This window comes from Pieris napi, chromosome 15 (genome assembly GCF_905475465.1).
Source record: "Pieris napi chromosome 15, ilPieNapi1.2, whole genome shotgun sequence".
Classification (NCBI taxonomy): domain Eukaryota; kingdom Metazoa; phylum Arthropoda; class Insecta; order Lepidoptera; family Pieridae; genus Pieris; species Pieris napi.
The window spans coordinates 587,540-608,164 of record NC_062248.1 but is presented as its reverse complement, the minus strand read 5'-3'; the positions used below and the strand labels follow the sequence as shown (position 1 = coordinate 608,164).

The 20,625-nt window shown below is 34.2% G+C and overlaps 3 protein-coding genes across 4 annotated transcripts; all 3 read left to right on the top strand.

Moving 5' to 3' along the window:
* Positions 1-2,543: 2,543 nt before the first annotated feature.
* LOC125056411 (juvenile hormone esterase-like) lies at positions 2,544-4,988 on the top strand. Of its 2 annotated transcripts, none has more exons than XM_047659469.1 (4): positions 2,544-2,679; positions 3,075-3,206; positions 3,351-4,645; positions 4,777-4,988. In XM_047659469.1, the coding sequence occupies exons 1-4, from the start codon at positions 2,599-2,601 to the stop codon at positions 4,949-4,951; spliced, it is 1,683 nt and encodes a 560-aa protein (XP_047515425.1). In that variant the 5' UTR covers positions 2,544-2,598; the 3' UTR covers positions 4,952-4,988. The 2 variants fall into 2 exon arrangements, with proteins under 2 accessions (XP_047515425.1, XP_047515426.1); XM_047659470.1 differs by having other exon boundaries at positions 2,558-2,673.
* A 4,264-nt stretch (positions 4,989-9,252) lies between these two features.
* LOC125056412 (juvenile hormone esterase-like) lies at positions 9,253-11,743 on the top strand. Its single transcript, XM_047659471.1, has 4 exons — positions 9,253-9,391; positions 9,816-9,947; positions 10,106-11,400; positions 11,532-11,743. The coding sequence occupies exons 1-4, from the start codon at positions 9,317-9,319 to the stop codon at positions 11,704-11,706; spliced, it is 1,677 nt and encodes a 558-aa protein (XP_047515427.1). The 5' UTR covers positions 9,253-9,316; the 3' UTR covers positions 11,707-11,743.
* A 2,178-nt stretch (positions 11,744-13,921) lies between these two features.
* On the top strand, positions 13,922-18,705 carry LOC125056630 (para-nitrobenzyl esterase-like). Its single transcript, XM_047659845.1, has 4 exons — positions 13,922-14,053; positions 14,869-15,000; positions 15,310-16,607; positions 17,505-18,705. The coding sequence occupies exons 1-4, from the start codon at positions 13,979-13,981 to the stop codon at positions 17,674-17,676; spliced, it is 1,677 nt and encodes a 558-aa protein (XP_047515801.1). The 5' UTR covers positions 13,922-13,978; the 3' UTR covers positions 17,677-18,705.
* The last annotated feature ends 1,920 nt before the right edge of the window (positions 18,706-20,625 follow it).

Sequence of the window (20,625 nt, the reverse complement as noted above, 5' to 3'; positions counted from 1 at the left end):
CATGAGCGCACCAGAGCGACTTTGAGGTAGAAGTAAGCATTCTTTTTAAATAATTGGCAGTCGTACCTTCCTGGAACAGTTCGATAGTTAGCAGTAGATAATATATTCTGAGATTACTTCCTACTAATTTAAGCCAACCCTAGTTATAAAACACATTTACATAAGTGCACATAAAATTATAGGTACAATGACATTACTTTTAGGTAAAAAGAAAACATTTAATGCAGCTTTAATGCTTTTGGGTAAATTTGATGTAGATGCATTTTGATTAAATTCAAAATGGCATCTTATCAATTTTCGTAAATGTTAGTTTTACTTTTAATGAATGGAAACATACCAAAACATTAACGTATATTCGAATTGTTTTATTTGGAAGACTAGTAGTGGAAGGAAAGTAAACTTTTATGGGCTACAAATGGTATTAATAAATGTGTGTTTGCTGTGAGTCGAACTCCTGAAGTCGCCTCAAAAAACGCAACATTTATTGCTTAGAGGCTATATTGCCTCAGTTCTGCGCTATCGTGTCCTTTAATGGGGAAATTCGGTAGACGTGAATAAAGTTTTTATTACTTAACATAAATGTATTATGGGTACCTCTTGTAAGCTTGTTTTTAAGAACCCCATAATTTGACAGTACCTACCAAGGTTTTATATATATATTAGACTTACTGCGGTCGCCCACTGCCCCATATAGGGGTTATAGTATGCATATCATGCGGCTTTCCCCATTGGAATGTTTAATAAACATACTCCCAAATTTGGTACTCTTCAAGAACATGTACCTATTATGATTTTGCGCCGAAACGACCTTGTATTCAAATTATTTGTAAGGTAATTTATGAAAATGTCAATTTTATACATTACGCACTATACAAATATAATATTAATTAACATATATCGATAAAACTGATTTTTGTGTGTCACAACTTAAATAACTTGAGCTCGTTTGTTTGATCAAAAAATAATCAAATGCATAACCAGTTTTTCATCATAAACTTTCAAAGATTTTTGAAGTGAAACTTCTTTAGAATCGTTGTGATTTCAAACCGGATGCAACGGAAAAAGCGACAGTAAAAAGAGACAGACACATAAATTAATAGGATTTGGCGTGAGAGAGAGTGAGATAGGAGGCATTATACAGTGTATAAACTTTAGTGTGAATTTGAACATTTTCTGAAATAAAAAACAGATTTGATGAAAATTCTATAAGTAAGTCAAGTAAGTAGTTTAATTATAAAATTAGATTATTTATCAATTTTATTTACAAATCATTTTTTCACATTTCACTTTTTGAAGTGAAAATTTGGTACTACACTTAATTAAAAGTTTATACACTGTATAATGCTTCCTATCTCATTTTCTGCCACGTTGGATCTTGTGAATTTCCGATATTAAAGTTATAAATAAAAATTTAACATTAAAACTACTTATATGTTTTTTTTAAAGAAAAGATCTTACATTTAGATAGAGAAAAAGTCTAATTTACATATTTTAATTATAAAAAACTTTGTTTGTGAAGGTTTCACTTCTACCACGTGTGAATTAGACACATGATTTTTTTCTTACAATTTCATATTATTATATATATTGGTATATTGTCCGGACCGTTACTGTCTCAACACTAGCAATGCAGTTTTTTTCCCATAGTTTAACCCATGAGGATTAGCCTATTCTTCTTTCTTTCTTCTCCTTCTTTAACAGCCCTTATCTTTTCTTGTCTCCTGAAGTTGTCTATTGAATTTCAAAAGTTATAATGTCCCCAAGAAATATGAAGGTGCACAACAAACAGAAACTACCTCTACCACACGCACTCCCGCTAAAGTATGCTTCTCTGAGCGTCCTCCGGGACGCTTGGAACCCGGTGGTGGATGCAAAGGCTGCCTTCCGTATTCTGGAGGATACAATTCTGCGGTCTTTGGCCAACATAAGTCATCTATTAACAATTCTTAAAAGCCGGCAACGCACTTGCGAACCTTCAAGTGAGGGGCGACGGTATCACTTAACATCAGATGATCCTCCTGCCCATTTGCCTCCTGTTACATAAAAAAATATATATCACAAAAAATCATTTCTTTCCTGGATTGTCATTCAATGAAGCAAATAATTTGTGATAATTGACCTACTCAGAATATACTGACTAATAACTACATTTTCCTTAAGAAAAGCCGTGTAAACACATTGTCAGTTGATAATTCAAACGACTTAGCTCAACTACATTATATATTATCATTTTACATGTATTGTGTGTTTATACGTCGTGTGTTCTCTTTAGGTGTTTGTATGTGTTTTGTTAATGTGCCTTTTTAAAAACAAATGAATTAATTTAATTTTAAAACAAATAGCAGGAACTTGCAGGATTGCACATTAACCTGCAATTTAAAATCTAAAGATACGATAGTAATCATATTCGTGAAATTGACTCGTACCTAAAATAAAGAAGAATAATGAACATATACGTAAAAGTATTTAATCATCTAATATCCTTACAATCCCCTCAAGTAAAGCCGAGTTTAAAATGAGTCGTATTGCTGATAGGTAAACAGTGACGGCTATAAATACTCAGTGAAAGACAGACGCAAGCTGCAAGACAACAGGAAAATGGTTGGGACAAAAGCGATATCTTGTCTCCTCGGATATTTCATTTTATCTGCAGAATGCTATCATAGCAAGGAGATCCATGTAAGTTATTCAATTAAAGCGATAGATGCTAATAATTTAAAAAATTGAATTTTTATGTGACATTTTAAATCGAATGGTAGTAGGTGAATACTTTTATTTTTTGAATCTACAAGTTAACTTTCTGACGCCTCTTGTTTTTACGATTAATGTTTCGTTTTTGACCTTGAAGTTTACTTAATTTCAATGTCTCGTAGTTCAGTATTAGATAACATTGTATTAATTGTGTCCTTAGACACATTGTAAGAAAAATAAAATACTTTAAATTTGCTATAATATGCTTTCTGTTTTAAAGCGACAGCTATGTAGTATATGTAATGCGACAGCATACATTAAGCTGTTTAGTAATGTAAGTAAAAGCTAATTTTTTTTTTTATTTATTTATTCATACATTTCAGCAAAAGCCGCTGGTAACGGTGAGTGAGGGCAAACTGAGAGGAACCGTAGAAAGAATATACGATGGCTCCTCTTACTTCAGTTTTAAGGGAATTCCATACGCCGAGGCTCCAGTTGGAGCACACAGGTTTCAGGTATTTTAGGCAATTTTTTAACTATTTTCCAATCTTTTCTCGCATCTTTTTACTTCATTTAATTAAGGGGTTAACCTGATTAAATCTTTTTATTTATCTGTCATAATCACTAGTGAATTTTAATACCTTTGCCCTTTTTTACAGTCACAACCATTAGCGCCACGAAACTGGCATGGAATCCGTGATGCTTCGAAACATGGCCCAGTCTGTACTCAGTACGACTTTACTATCTCACAATATTTAGAAGGCAGTGAGCAGTGTCTCTTCGTCAATGTGTATACCAAGTATTTAAAACCAGACGCCAAAATACCGGTGATGGTATTCATTCACGGGGGATCCTACATGTCCGGATCTGGAAATTCTGATACTTTCAGCCCAGATCTGCTTCTTCAACACAATGTTATATTGGTAACCATCAACTATAGATTGGAACTGTTAGGGTTCCTTGCGGTTGATTCAAATGATGTTCCCGGAAGTGGTGGTATGAAAGACACAGTTGCAGCTCTTCGCTGGGTCAAGAAAAACATTGCCAAATTTGGTGGAGATCCTGACAATATCACCATTTTCGGAGAAAGCTCTGGGGCATCTTCTGTAACTTACCTAATGATGTCACCCTCTGCTCACGGACTCTTCAATAAAGTCATAGCTCAAAGTGGCACTTGCTTTGAAGACTGGGCTCAAGCGAGAGACATGAAAGAAAGGGCTTTCAGGGCTGCGAAGGTATTAGGCAAAGATGCCAAGAATGTTGGAGAGTTGTTGGACTTCCTTCGTAGTGTACCACCTCTTAATTTGACTAATCTTACTGAAAAAACGATGACTGAAGAAGAAAAGAATAGAGGCTCTCCTGAACAATTTCTTCCCGTGATTAAGGAAAACTTAAGAGGTGACGAGCCCTTCATTGATGAAGACCCTGTGCAGAAGGTCGTAAAAGGCAAAGTCAGTAAAATGCCTATAATGCTTGGATATAACTCTGGTGAAGGAATATTGAAAATTTCTGATGAAATCAAGCGATTGGATATAAAGAACAACAACGTTTCATTATTTGTACCGAGATCGATTGTTGAGATTGTGTCTACAGAAAAGGCTTTAGAGTTTGGACGAAGAATTCAATCATTCTACGGTAGTATCACCAAAGACAATCCGGAAGTCATACGTGATATTCTGACAGACGCCAATTTCGCATACAACACACACAGATTCGCATACTTGTACAGTAAATTGAATGCTCCCGTATATATGTACAGATTCAACTACGAAACTGATTTGAACATCAAAAAGAAATATTCCTCATTTAAAGATATACCTGGAGTGAGCCATGCTGACGATCTTTTCTACTTATTCTACAATAACTTGAACAAGGAGGCCTATGATAATCAACCTAAGTTGAGAGACATCGCCCATGAAGTTACCAAGCTATGGACTGATTTTGCTAAATATGGGTAAAAAATCTTTGACTTGTTTGGCTTGACTAAAATGTTTTGAGGCTATGAGGTGACAATGACGACGCCATACTAACACTGATACTATATACATATTTTGTATTCTCTCCTTATATCGTATGTTTTTTCAGAAACCCTACACCAGATGGAAGCTTGGGGGTAGCCTGGCAGCCATACACGCCATCTGGAAAGGAATACTTCAACATCCAGGAGAAATATTCCAACGGCCAGTACGCTGACAAAGACCGCATTGAATTCTGGAACCAAATCTACAGGGAAGCTGGCTTGCCCTACATTGGACAGTGAATCAAGTTCTTGAAATAAAAGATTTTGTTAAACGAAACTAAGTTTTATTTTAATACAACATACACTAACTGTAAAAAATTTATAAAACAATTGTTTTAAGCGTTAACTGTTTATGTTAGACGTTGTGTGAAATTCACTAGTAGGTACCTACACAAAAATTTGTGTAATTTGTGAACAAGAAATCTTGTTTAATGTATGTTATTTAATTTTTTTATTAGAAGCGATTTGCGATTGCTTAGTTTAATTTGCTTATAAATTACCGATAAAAATGTGTAATAATATCAGATGTAATCTATATAGTGTAGAGGTCTTGGCCAAGGTCTTACTTAGGGTTGTCACAATCGACCCAAATAACAATTAAAACAAAGAGTTAGTGTTTCGTCTGATTAAGTTACGATAATTTTGAAAGGGTGAAATTCCGATGATTTTCCAGAACTGTGTAGAACTTCTTGGTAACTTTTATTAAGTATTTATTAACATTTGGTCTCAATAAAGTTCTAAAAAGGAAAAAAAGGGGGAAGGATTCTCACGTTGGTTTTTGATCTTTGTATTCTATATACAGATTAGAATAATTTGGCTTATATCTTACAATATTTCGTTACTTTTATAAAAAAGTTAAAACCAGGTCGCTTTACTCACTTTAATGTTTGTGAATACATTCTTTATAGGATAAAATTGAGCCTATGGGCCGGTCACAAAGGGCACTCAGCGCCCATGTACAACCATTACGACGACAATTTTAATATTCTGTAATAGGTCTCTGCTCTGTATATGATTATTGAGCAATTTATGCAAGAAGTTAACACCGGCTAATGTTCCACGATTGTACAGTGATAACATATTAAATTTTTTAAGTCGCTGATGGCATGGGTGTCTGTGTGAAAATCCTCTGCTTATGAAAGCTAGGTGTCGCGTAAAAGATCTTTGAATGCTTTCAACGCGTTGCGAATGGATCGCATATTGTGGATTCTATATAATACTGCCAAATTCAACATGAGCGCACCAGAGCGACTTTGAGGTAGAAGTAAGCATTCTTTTTAAATAATTGGCAGTCGTACCTTCCAGGAACAGTTCGATAGTTAGCAGTAGATAATAATATATTCTGAGATTACTTCCTACTTATTTATGCCAACCCTAGTTATAAAACAATTACATAAGTGCACATAAAATGATAGGTACAATGACATTACTTTTAGGTAAAAAGAAAACATTTAATGCTTTTGGGTAAATTCGATGTAGATGCATTTTGATTAAATTCAAAATGGCATCTTATCAATTTTCGTAAATGTTAGTTTTACTTTTAATGAATGGAAACATACCAAAACATTAACGTATATTGGAATTGTTTTATTTGGAAGACTAGTAGTGGAAGGAAAGTAAACTTTTATGGGCTACAAATGGTATTAATAAATTTGTTTGCTTTGAGTCGAACTCCTGAAGTCGCCTCAAAAAACGCAACTTAGAGGCTATATTGCCTCAGTTCTGCGCTATCGTGTCCTTTAATGGGGAAATTCGGTAGACGTGAATAAAGTTTTTATTACTTAGAATAAATGTATTATGGGTACCTCTTGTAAGCTTGTTTTTAAGAACCCCATAATTTGACAGTACCTACCAAGGTTTTATATATATATTAGACTTACTGCGGTCGCCCTCTGCCCCATATAGGGGTTATAGTATGCATATCATGCGGCTTTCCCCATTGGAATGTTTAATAAACATACTCCCAAATTTGGTACTCTCCAAGAACAAGTACCTATTATGATTTTGCGCTGAAACGATATTGTATTCAAATTATTTGTAAGGTAATTTATGAAAATGTCAATTTTATACATTACGCACTATACAAATATAATATTAATTAACATATATCGATAAAACTGATTTTTGTATGTCACAACTTAAATAACTCGAGCTCGTTTGTTCGATCCAAAAATAATTATATGCATAACCAGTTTATCATCATAAACTTTCAAAGATTTTTTTCTTATAATTTCAATTACGTAGAGATGACGTCGCAGACTTGAAAAAAAGTGGTTCGTAAACTAATTAATGTTGTGCCTTTGACCTTACATGGTAGCCATGCTGGCTGGTGTGTATGCTATTTTCACGCAGGCAAAGTCAACAACTGTGATAACAGATAAAAACAAAAATGGACGGTATTTGGTGTAATTTAACAATAAGTACTCAGTACTTAAATGCTCTTAAAACCTATAAAAATAACAACTGAATCTAAGGTATTTTTTGCGAATTTTCATCATAGTTGACACGAATAATATTTTACACAAAAGTTTGTAGGCTTATTATTATAATATTAGGTGTGAAATAGTCAGTCATTTAAATAGTTCGTCAATATATATAATATGACCAAGTCTAAATAAAACTGACTGGGCTCACAGATATACCACCCAAATCAAAAACGGTGTATTGTCCGGAACGTTACTGTCTCAACACTAGCAATGCAGTTTTTTTCCCATAGTTCAGCCTGAGGATTATGAGGTTTAGCCTATTCTTCTTTCTTTTCTTCTTCTTCTTCTTTAACAATTCTCTTGTCTCCTGTGCTTTTTGAAGTTCAAAAGTTATAATGTCCCCAAGATATATGAAGGTGCAGAAGAAACAGAAACTACCCCTACCACACGCGCTCCCGCTAAAGTATGCTTCTCTGAGCGTCCTCCGGGACGCTTGGAACCCGGTGGTGGATGCAAAGGCTGCCCTCCGTATTCTGGAGGGCGCAATTCTGCGCTCTTTGACCAACATAAGTCAAATATTAACAATTCTTAAAAGCCGGCAACGCACTTGCGAACCTCCAAATGAGGGGCGGCGGTATCACTTAACATCAGATGATCCTTCTGCCCGTTTGCTTCCTGTTACATAAAAAAAATATATCATAAAAAATCATTTCTTTCCTGGATTGTAATGTAATTCAATGAAGCAAATAATTTGTGATAATCGACCTACTCGGAATATACTGACTAATAACTACATTTTCCTTAAGAAAAGCCGTGTAAACGCATGTCAGTTGATAATTCAAACGATTTAGCTCAACTACATTACACCTTACAGACGAGTTTGTTACGCTTAAACAGAGAGATATAGATACTTGATAACATGAAAAATAATATATGAAAGGGAAGTAAAGAAAACAACTGTTATTAGGTAATTAATCACTACATAGTATAAAACAAAGTCGCTTTCTCTGTCCCTATGTCCCTTTGTATGCTTAAATCTTTGAAACTACACCACGGATTTTGATGCGGTTTTTTTAATAGATAGAGTGATTCAAGAGGAAGGTTTATATGTATAATAACATCCATTAAATAGTGGAGAAGTACTGTTATTATTGAGGTTTCTAATGTGATGTCGTAAATAATTACATTTTTTCCGCTTACATTGCAAACTCAGGCTGAAGAACCCTACGAGTTTTATCAAAATAATGTACTAAGTATTGTACACATTGAAAAGGTCTACAGAAAAGTCCATGATGGTATATATTATGTCTATCTCTTATGGATAACCCACAATAACTTTTTTTTGTCATTTACTTTTTACGACAAATAATGGCTAATTTTCGAAGCGATTTTAACCAATACAGCATTAATCCTTAACCAATTAAATACCTTGAATACATTGTTCATTTAATATAGATCTATATGGCCCTTTACAGCATATGATTTAAATGTATATTTCGAAGATATTACAAATTTAAAAATTGCGGGACGCAGCGCGTCGGAGGCCGCGGTTCTCCCTATACTTTATAGCACTTTGAATTTAGTATCAGCATTGCATCCGTGCGAAGCCGAGGCGGGTCGCTAGTTTTAGTATAAGTAATAGTAACAATTGCAAAGTAGAAATATATTAAATTTGCATATTTGTATTTAATTATTTAATCTATTTATTTAATCTTAATTATTGTCGTTTATTGTTATTGTATAATTTCTTTTCTATTTTATCTTTGTAATGTTTCCATTTAAATGTTGTGCACTTGTGATTGATGCATATTCATGTATTGTGTGTTTATACGTCGTGTGTTCTCTGAAGGTGTTTGTATGTGTTTCGATAATGTGCCTTTTTAAAAACAAATTACTTAATTTAAAACAAATTGCAGGAACTTGGATTGCATATTAATCTGCAATTTTCCTTTTGGTCAAAAGATACGAAACTAATATCCGAGAAATGTACTTAAAATAAAACAGAATAATACACATATGTGTAACATGAAAGTTATACATTTAATTTAACATCCTTATTATCCTCACAAGTAAAGCCGAGTTCAAAATGAGTCATATTGCTGATAGGTAAACAGGTATAATGGTAGTGACGTCTATAAATACCCAGTGTTAAGCCAGCCAGCTGCAAGACAACAGGAAAATGGTTGGGACAAAAGCGATATCATGTCTCCTCGGATATTTCATTTTATCTGCAGAATGCTATCATAGCAAGGAGGTAAGTTATTCAATTAAACCGATAGATGCTAATAGTTTCAATAAATTTGAATTTTTATGTGTTAAACTTATTTTAAATCGAATGGAGTAGGGCCTGAATACTTTTATTTTAAGAATCTACTTGTTAACTTTATGGCGCCTCTTGTTTTTACGCTTAATGTTTCGTTTTTGACCTTGATTACTTAATTTCAATGTCTGATAGTTAATTGGTATTAGATAACATTGTATTAATTGTGTCCTTAGACACATTTTAAGAAAAATAAAATATTTTAAATTTGCCATAATATGCTTTCTGAATCTGTTTTAAAGTGATGGCTATGTAGTATATTATGTAATGCGACAGCATACATATAATAAATACGTTAATTAATGTAAGTAAAAGTTAATTTTGAATGTTTTATATAACTTTTATTTATAAATTCCAGCAAAAGCCGCTGGTAACGGTGAGTGAGGGCAAACTGAGAGGAACCGTAGAAAAAATCTACGATGGCTCCTCTTACTTCAGTTTTAAGGGAATTCCATACGCCGAGGCTCCAGTTGGAGCACACAGGTTTCAGGTATTTTAGGCAATTTTTTAACTATTTTCCAATCTTTTCTCGCATCTTTTTTCTTCATTTAATTAAGGGGTTAACCTGATTAATACTTCGTTTTGAATCTTTTTATTCATCTGTCATAATCACTAGTGAATTTTTAATACCTTTTCCCTTTTTTACAGTCACAACCATTAGCGCCACGAAACTGGCATGGAGTCCGTGATGCTTCGAAACATGGCCCAGTCTGTACTCAGTACGACTTTACTATCTCACAATATTTAGAAGGCAGTGAGCAGTGTCTCTTCGTCAATGTGTATACCAAGTCTTTAAAACCAGACGCCAAAATACCGGTGATGGTATTCATTCACGGGGGATCCTACATGTCCGGATCTGGAAATTCTGATACTTTCAGCCCAGATCTGCTTCTTGAACACAATGTTATATTGGTAACCATCAACTATAGATTGGAACTGTTAGGGTTCCTTGCGGTTGATTCAAATGATGTTCCCGGAAGTGGTGGTATGAAAGACACAGTTGCAGCTCTTCGCTGGATCAAGAAAAACATTGCCAAATTTGGTGGAGATCCTGACAATATCACCATTTTCGGAGAAAGCTCTGGGGCATCTTCTGTAACTTACCTAATGATGTCACCCTCTGCTCACGGACTCTTCAATAAAGTCATAGCTCAAAGTGGCACTTGCTTTGAAGACTGGGCTCAAGCGAGAGGCATGAAAGAAAGGGCTTTCAGGGCTGCGAAGGTATTAGGCAAAGATGCCAAGAATGTTGGAGAGTTGTTGGACTTCCTTCGTAGTGTGCCACCTCTGAATTTGACTAATCTTACTGAAAAAACTATGACTGAAGAAGAAAAGTATAGAGGCTTTCCTGAACAATTTGTTCCCGTTCTTGAGAAAAAGTTAAGAGGTGTCGAGCCCTTCATTGATGAGGATCCTGTGCAGAAGGTGGTAAAAGGCAAAGTCAGTAAAATGCCTATAATGCTTGGATATAACTCTGGTGAAGGAATATCGACAATTTCTGATGAAATCAAGCGATTGGATGTAAAGAACAACAACGTTTCATTATTTGTACCGAGATCGATTGTTGAGATTGTTTCTAAAGAAAAGGCTTTAGAGTTTGGACGAAGAATACAATCATTCTACGGTAGTATCACCAAAGACAATCCAGAAGTCATACGTGATATTCTGACAGATGCCAATTTCGCATACAACACACACAGATTCGCATACTTGTACAGTAAATTGAATGCTCCCGTATATATGTACAGATTCAACTACGAAACTGATTTGAACATCATAAAGAAATATTCCTCATTCAAAGATATACCTGGAGTGAGCCATGCTGATGATCTTTTCTACTTATTCTACAATAACTTGAACAAGGAGGCCTATGATAATCAACCTAAGTTGAGAGACATCGCTTATGAAGTTACCAAGCTATGGACTGATTTTGCTAAATATGGGTAAAAATCTTTGACTTGTTTAGCTTGGTTAAAATGTTTTGAGGGTATGAGGTGACAATGATGACGCCATACTAACACTGATACGATATACATATTTTGTATTCTCTCCTTATATCGTTTTTTTTTTTCAGAAACCCTACACCAGATGGAAGCTTGGGGGTAGCCTGGCAGCCATACACGCCATCTGGCAAGGAATACTTCAACATCCAGGAGAAATATTCCAACGGCCAGTACGCTGACAAAGACCGCATTGAATTCTGGAACCAAATCTACAGGGAAGCTGGCTTGCCCTACATTGGACAGTGAATCAAGTTCTTGAAATAAAAGATTTTGTTAAACGAAACAAAGTTTTATTCTAAACTCAAAATACACTAACTGTAAAAAAATTATAAAACAATTGTTTTAAGCGTTAACTGTTTATGTTAGACGTTGTGTGAAACTCACTAGTACACAAATATCTTCTTTAATGTTTGTTATTTAATTGCTGCGAGTCGCAATATCGCATTTAATGTTTTAAAGAAAAAACTACCAGATGACCAACCAACAAAAAACTGTAATTGTCCTACTTCGGTTTTTAAGGTGGTCAAATAAATATTTGTCGATAATTAATGACTCAAGAAATAAACAACGAAACAAGATGATCACATGTTGACCTTTTGTGAAATTTTACCCTTTCCTGAATCATAATATATAAGGAAGTAAACATACACACGTACACACATCGACTCTGCGACTTGTCATAGTAATTTATTAAGAATAAACAATTAATCCCTTACGTTTTATCGCGAAGCTAAATAAATATACGCTTCGAATTTTGAAATCTTAGTAAATAAGCTCCTTTAATCAGCTTAGCTTATCAACCCTGACAGAAAATGAGTTTCTCTGTTTTTTATATACAATTATCATTTTGACGTAGTCTGGTTACTTACCAAGACGTTTAGCCCGAAGGAAGAGTGTGTTTCGTTTGTAAAATTGTCGAAAAAATGTAAATATCGTGTCTGCCGTTATTAATCGTTAATTTCAAACGACTTTCCTCACAAATGACATGTCAAATCAAATAACAATATAAGTAATTCATAAAGACACCATAATGTTCACTTATCAAAAAACCAGTGGCTCTATTCTTGGCTAACCCCAGTGGCCCAAGATTTCTTAGTCCTTCTTAGTCCTTCTTTCTTAGAAGTAGTTTTGGGTCTAAGACACGTCGGTTTCCTCACGAAGTTTTCACCGTGCGAACGAGTGTTAAATGCGCACATAGACAGAAGACCGTTGGTGCAGAGCTGGGGTAAGAACCTACGATCTTTGATTTAAAATTTAAAAAAAATCATCTAAAAGCAAAAAAAGTGTAGACCCATCACATTCAAAACTATCTTTATGAATGCAGTTAGATTGAAACATATTTTTCCTCTTCATTCATTTTGTTGTAAACAAAAATGATAAAAACAAAGCCTTTTAAATTGTAATATTCCTAGACTTAATGTATTCTATGCGTCAAGTGGGACGTCCCCACGAGCAAAAGTGATCTTTACTAATATAATAACGAGGAAAAACTTGTATTGTTGTATGCTGTATCATTAAATTCGAAAACTACTGAACATATTTCAATAATTATTTCACCACATTACATTACAAAGTAACATAGACTTTATTTATTTTCAAAATAATAACAGCTTGGCAAAGCTATGAGAAGCTGTTAGTGTTTAAAATTGTACTATGTATATATTTTAACTGTCTGTATGATGTTATACATATACATTCATATTTATTGTGGTGAAGGCAGACTGGCTTAGTGGAGAAGAGTACTGTCAACCCTGTGGTGCGCTCCAAGAGAAACTGTACGGCAATGAATTTCTCCCTCAAAGCAAATTGAACCACTCCTACGAAAATATCGCTAAAAACTTCTTACTCGTAGGGTTCAATTCAGAGACCCTATGTCAAAATCTTATACATTTTTAACATGTTTTGCGTTAATTCTTGGCTGTGAAAGCTTTGCTTTAAATCAGTTTTTCCCAAGCTTTTATATGCCATGCCCACCATGCCTTTCTAAAATTCATATGCTATGTAACATACATAATTTTTAATATTAAAAATTGAATTGTTCACTTAAGAAACTTAATGATAGATTTAAGCACGAAATTTGTATAGAAACACAGTAAGTAAATTTTCAAAACGTATAATAAAAAACGTTTTTTGTATCGCCCCCTGTGAGGCTTGGGCCTCACGTTGGGAAACTGCTTTAAATCGATGATTACATTCATGCCTTTAATAAAAATAACAACGAGTACTGTGACTGATAGAGATAATATTAGTCTTTACAAAATTATATTACATAAGTAAAACAAAATAATAAATTCTGCAAAAAATACTCTGATATGGTATGTAACAACACAAACACAATACAAAAAAGATAATAATACACAAGAGTTGTGTCATGGGATTTTCTATGTAAAAGTATGCTCCTCTGCTGAGGATAAACAGTAAAATATCGAAGAAAATCGAGGTAAGACGAATACATATAGTAGACCTTTTATAGTGCTCTACTCATTCTCAATGCAGCTTTTGTGTTCACAACAGGAAAATGGCAAATGTATTTACTAGTGGATTGATTTACTTTATCTTTGTTTTGAATTGTTATCAGTGTCGAGAAAATTATGTAAGTACCTAGAATATTATACGCTTCGACGCTTATATGTGTCGATATTTATTTTAAGACTATTAGAATTGCTTTTGCGCTTTGCTTTATAGTTACTGTTAGATGGAATAGCAATGCAGGGGGAAATAATGAGTTAGTAAACACATTTTAACCTAATCCTATCAAAGACACAGCCGAAATAAACTTTGTTTTAAATTTATAAAACTAACGTCGCCGTGAAATTATTTAGCAAAATTGCTAATTATCTTCTCTCTAAATATCTATTGTTACTAACAGTTGTTTAAATAAATAATCAACATTAAAATAAGGTGTAGGTTACGCCGTAAAAACCAATTTATGTATTAAAGAGTTAATGTTTGTGCGTTTGTATGATTGAAATTGAACTGAGTTTGAATATCCTTTTACCAATAAAATACCGAAGCTAAGCAGTGATAAATTAATTCGAGAAATAAAAAATGAAAATACGTTTTCGTGGTAGTCGGAATTCTAAAATTTTTGAAAAGGTTTCTAACGGACGGTGCCTTAGCGATGAAAGATGATTGATTTCTAGAGAAAAGTTGTAGAGCTTGATAATCTCAACAAAAAAGCGACAGCATGTGACTTGTATTACACAAAAACAAGTATTCCGTCTGTCTGTTCGCGATAAACTCAAAAACAACTGAACGGAATTTATTGCGATTTTCACTTGTTTATAAATAAAATAATTGTTACCTCTCTTTTATTAATTAAGTAATAAATTACAAAAGATTTGTTATCGATAGTACATTTTGTAGTCGGTTAATTTTGGATTTTAAATGTAATTCTTGTTGTTTCAGCAAGCGCCTACCGTTAGAGTAACGCAAGGCCTCCTAAGAGGTACTACACAAAGAATTTACTCAGGATCTTTGTACTACAGCTTTAAAGGCATACCGTATGCCGAAGCGCCTATTGGTAATGATAGGTTTAAGGTATGACCAACGATCTTTACTTTAAAATGTTAAAAAAATGATGTTTTAATGTTTCATATCTATGAGAAAGATTTGTGACTGGAGTAATATAGGTACTGTTAAACGCAATGTAAGTAAGGAACTGTTGTTACCAGTTCTAGCGGGATTTTCAGCATTAAAACTTAGTTTGGATCACCGCATTAATTGTATTTATGAAACACAATACTTTTTTACATCCTAGCTAGCATCTACGTCTGTGAAAGTTCTGAACAGAATGGGGAGTAGGATTAAATTGAGAGTAGATTTTTAATTAATATGGTGATTTTTCAGGCGCCATTGCCCCCGCAAACATGGGAAGGAATACGCGAGGCCGCTGAGCATGGACCAGTATGCTCACAATTAAATATAACTCAGCCTGTTGGTAGCGAGCAGTGTCTGTTCCTAAATGTCTACACGAAATCTCTTGCACCTCCTACCAAGGTACCAGTTATGGTTTTTATACATGGTGGCTCCTTTATGTTCGGCTCCGGAAACTCAGACACGTTTTCCCCAGATTTACTCATTCAACATGACGTAATATTGGTCACCATAAATTATAGACAAGAACTACTCGGATTTCTATCTCTGGAGACACGTGAAGTTCCAGGCAATGCCGGTTTGAGAGATCAAGTTATGGCTTTACGATGGATTAAAGAAAATATTGCGAAATTCGGTGGAGATCCTGACAATATCACCATATTTGGTGAAAGTTCTGGGGCCGCGTCGGTTACCTATCTTATTGTTTCACCTATGGCTAAAGGATTATTTCACAAAGCTATAGCGCAAAGTGGTACTTGTATTGAAGACTGGGCTCAAGGTACAGATATGAAAGAAAGAGCTTTTAGAGCTGGCAAAGCATTAGGTAAAGACACTAATGACGTCAATGAATTATTGCAATATCTCAGAAGCTTACCAGCAGGTGACTTATCCAATCTACCTGATAGGACTATGACTGATGAAGAAAAATTGAGAGGTGTACCAGAAAGATTCGTTCCAGTTGTTGAGAAAATGTTTCCAGGTGTTAATCCCTTTCTTGATCAAGATGCAGCACAAGTATTAACACACGGTAATGCGAATGCAGTTCCGTTAATGCTGGGTTACAACTCAGGTGAAGGCATTTCGATTATCTCGTACGAAGTTCCAAGACTGGAAATCAAGAACAGAAATGTATCTCTCTTTGTACCCAGAGACATCGTAAAACGAGTATCTAGCCATAGAGTAAATGATATTGGCGTAAAAATAAAAGAGTTTTACGTAGGTAAAGGAAATTTTAGTGAGAGAAATCCCGAGGCTATTGGCGACATGACAACAGATATTTATTTGGCCTACAATATACATAGATTTGCATCTTTATATAAAAATCGACAGATGCCTCTGTTCATGTACAAGTTTGATTTCGATACTGATTTAAATGTACTTAAAAATAAATTTAACGCAGCTTATAAGCACTTGAAAGGAGCAGCCCACGGAGATGAACTATTTTACATGTTTTATAATCATTTAAATAAAGAATTTTATGACAATCAGCCTAGATTGAGAGAAATTTCTTATAAAATCACAAAACTTTGGACAAACTTTGCTAAAACTGGGTGAGTATCGATAAATATTTATTTTGTTACCACGATTAGCAAGTATTTGTTGTGAAATTATTGAATTTAAGCCTATAAATAAAACAAGACATTCTTAAATATTACCTCCTGATAGAAAATTTATAGCAATCTATATTTATATAAGAAAAATGGTCTTCGTTTGAGGCTCCTTCACGCCTAAACCACTGATCGTATTGACATGAAACTACTGCCTATTTATTTATTTATACTTTATGGCTATTTATTTTTTAAATTCCAACGTTCCTTCATTTTTTATTGCTGTTTTACTTTTATGAAAATTTAGCGGAAACATTCGGAGAGGCTTCCTAGAACCTCAAAACGTCAACATCTGTTAAAAACTCGATTTCCGAAAATTTTCAATTTTCTTAGCGGGAAGTTAAAAGAAATATAATAAAAATATGAAAAAATAATAATAATGAAACATAAAATTTTATTTATTTCCTATTTTAATTCGCTCAGCGAAGCGGGCGGGAAACGGCTGCTAGTATGTTATATAGCTACATATTTGTTAGAAATACGTAAGGCATCTAATATTTTATATTTCTATTATTTATCATTTTAAAATATACGACAATTACGGTAAACATAACGTAACATTTGCCAAAAATTATAAAAATTCCACAACAGAGAAGAAAAAATTAATGAAAGTAATTACTTATTTAAAAATACTTATTATTTTGTTCATCAGGCCAATATCGAATATATCAAGCTTTGAATAGTTGCCTTGACTCTATTGTATTGACGAAGAATTCAAATGAGAGGTCCCTGAGCTCCTAGTTTGGTTTTCACAGACGAAAACCGAACCTTTTACCTACCTTAATCTTCCTGACAATTGCTTGCTTAGTCTAATATTACATCATATAAATATTATTCCAGAAATCCCACGCTAGATCAAAGCCTTGGAGTAAAATGGCCGGAATACACAATAACCGGAAAGGAATACTTGACATTAAAAGATAACTTTCCCATTGGAAATTATGCTGATGGATCTCACATGGAGTTCTGGAATGATTTTTACAAAGAAGCAGGCTTACCACACATACGCTGATATGGACCTGATACGACGGATTTCATTCAATAAAATTAACATTTAAAATATGCATGGACGTGTATGCACTATTATTATGATAATTTATTGGTGGGTCACGTCTTCGTAAAGTAGTCTATAAAGTAAGCTCACGCAAAATTATCAAATTACAAGAACAAACAGTATAAATATATTTGAGAAAAGGTTGGGTATTTGATGATCTTTAAGTAATAAAATTCCATTGACGGACTTAAATGCAAATTAATAACATTTTCTATCACTTTTCTTTTTTTACTATCATTTATCCTATAATCTACAACGCAGTCTTTAATATAGGAGATGCAATTGGTAAGCTGTTAATATCGATAGCAACTGCAATAATAAAACAGATAAGAGATAATATATTTTATTATAATTATTATAATAAAAATTATAATTTTTATCATCTGTTATTTTATGACACTAAATTAGTTTTTTCTATAAACTCTTCCGCAAAAAAAAATCGTTCCAGTTCCAGCCGAATGGTGGGAACGTATTCCACAAGACATCGAGGAAAACATGCCCAGAAGGAGTCCTTTTGGTCATTCTTGCAGACCATCTTCTATCAGTAAAACTGGCTATGCCTTGTGTGGTAGCGCCTGTTCCTCAGAGTCTATTAATTTTGTTTTACCGCAGATATTTCACTGTTTACTAGAAATAAAGCAATGTTTAAAATAGCCTTGATGCATACAGTGTCTTATATAAAAATGTACATAGTAATACAAACATTTGGATTCATTTAAATATTTGCTGATAGCCACATCAGTAAATAGTGGCCGTCTGAGTTGTATTAACACATTTGAAATTTATTTAATCAGAAACTCGAAGGAAGTTGTTCAGATTAATTCGAACATTGACCAACTGCTGACACAGCCCACTTGTGTTCTAATTCTTAACAGCTGAAGGTACGCAATACACCAACAGCTCACTAGAATAATATCATTTATGTGTGAATAGGTGTAATTAGTATTTAAGATAATGTCTTTGAATAATAAATCAGATTTGAATATTTATCTGTCTTATTAATTTCTCGCTTCCTCTTAAAGTAGCGAAGACTACGTCAAGCCCTTAATTATCGTGGTGAGCCTGCCCGGTAGCTTTGAGATAATCCCACCACTTTGGACATTTGATCGTACCCGTAGGGCTCCGTCTGTTACCTTAGGTCTCTTGGTGCAGACATCCCGTACTTATTTATATATTTACTATTTATGTGTTAGGGTACGTCTGTAGGGCTTAGGGATCCGTAGAGTTGTGAGGTTCTTACGTATCACCCTCTCATATATTTAGTTATCTAGCGCAGCTTGCTCCTACATACATAACATATACTATACAAATACTCCTGACATACAATACATATACATTTCACAGTCCACTGACTAGCAAGCTGTACAGAAGTTATTCGATGAGTAATTTTTGAAGTTATACTTCTTTAGGCGCGTTATGACAAATTGATGCGAGTGAAATTTTACGATGCGCGCGCACCGTGACACAAAATTAACAGAAAGAAGTTGCCCACTAAAACAGAAAATGGAATCTCTGTTAGTGGCGCATGTTGGCACGCACGCCGCCTCTGTTCACTGTGTATTTATATATTTTATAATATTTATCCACATGCTTTCAGTTTCTACATTTAAAACACGTGTTTTCATTTTGTTTTCATTATACAAGTGCGAATTTTATATGTGCGTCTGAATTATAATCAGAATTGATTTAATTTGAATATTTAAATTTTAAATCAATACTAATTAATATTAGAAAATATTTGTGAAAAAACTGTGCTCATCAACCTTCCTAAGTGCTTCAATAGAATTGAGGTTAACTATCCGTATGTATTATTAATAATGCCAAAGAAGTATAACTTCTTACGAGCGTACATAAGTACACGCACCCTTTTTTATTTGATGTTTCATTATATCTATATATGTGTTTAAACAGGGGGAAACATAAATAAAGAAAAATACTAAAAACGACAATTGATTTCTTCAATAACTCTTCCTAGCTGGGAAATATTTAAGGTCTTTTAAGCTATAAAAAAATGTCACTTGGTCGACATATATGTACAATATTTTTTATAGACCAGGGCGCAAACGGGCAGAAGGCTCACCTGATGTTAAGTGACATGATGGGAAATGGACATGGACTCCAATGCCAGAGGGATCGCGAGTGTCGTCGAGTTAAGAATCGGTTCAAACAATTTTTTCTTGAAGGATCCTAAGTCTAATTGGTTCGGAAATACTTCAGCGGGCAGCTGGTTCCACATAGTGGCGGTGCGCGGCAAAACCAACCTTTGCTAATTTGTTTGATACGGGTGGAATTTGGAATATTCGAAATAACTAACATCACCGCACACACGAATTTAATTACGACTAGTCATCACACGAAGCCCGTTTACGAATATGACGCATGGTCAGCCATCGGCATCCTTGCTATATTTTAGGGAGAGAGACAACCTCACGCATGGACGCCGCCACAAGCAATGAAACATGAAACATTTCAAATCAAAATGAAACATTTAAGCGAGCATGACGATCCTTGAAATATGGACTTGGCTACATAAGAAAATAATAATAATACTAAAATATTTTAATACCACATGGATCACGGTTTGTTCCCACTTTATATTGTGACTAAATTTTCCCACTAAAAAATGTTGTGAGAATTAATGTGTAAGAGCAATAATTATTGTCGGTCCTTCGGGGCCCCTGGCCACGGGCCCCGTGTGCTCTAATGGTAAAGACGGCATTGCATGGCACTCCCACTAGGAAGGGGGATGACTGATTGCATTTGATTTTATTTATGCCTTCAGATTTTTCTTCTTCAGAAATGTGTGTTTCATAGCTGTAGTATGAGGTGGGATTTCACATGGGAAACAAATATAAACATTTTTCGGCAATAATTATATTTCAGTAAAATATTACAAATAAAATTTTA

Bases quoted from the DNA above. Each gene is read 5' to 3' on its own strand.
- LOC125056411 (XM_047659469.1), top strand. From the start codon at position 2,599: ATGGTTGGGACAAAAGCGATATCTTGTCTCCTCGGATATTTCATTTTA. The intron at 3,207-3,350 runs GTATTTTAGGCA...CCTTTTTTACAG, and splicing joins TTGGAGCACACAGGTTTCAG to TCACAACCATTAGCGCCACG. The intron at 4,646-4,776 runs GTAAAAAATCTT...ATGTTTTTTCAG, and splicing joins ACTGATTTTGCTAAATATGG to AAACCCTACACCAGATGGAA.
- LOC125056412 (XM_047659471.1), top strand. From the start codon at position 9,317: ATGGTTGGGACAAAAGCGATATCATGTCTCCTCGGATATTTCATTTTA. The intron at 9,392-9,815 runs GTAAGTTATTCA...TATAAATTCCAG, and splicing joins AATGCTATCATAGCAAGGAG to CAAAAGCCGCTGGTAACGGT. The intron at 11,401-11,531 runs GTAAAAATCTTT...TTTTTTTTTCAG, and splicing joins ACTGATTTTGCTAAATATGG to AAACCCTACACCAGATGGAA.
- LOC125056630 (XM_047659845.1), top strand. From the start codon at position 13,979: ATGGCAAATGTATTTACTAGTGGATTGATTTACTTTATCTTTGTTTTG. The intron at 14,054-14,868 runs GTAAGTACCTAG...TTGTTGTTTCAG, and splicing joins ATCAGTGTCGAGAAAATTAT to CAAGCGCCTACCGTTAGAGT. The intron at 15,001-15,309 runs GTATGACCAACG...GTGATTTTTCAG, and splicing joins TTGGTAATGATAGGTTTAAG to GCGCCATTGCCCCCGCAAAC.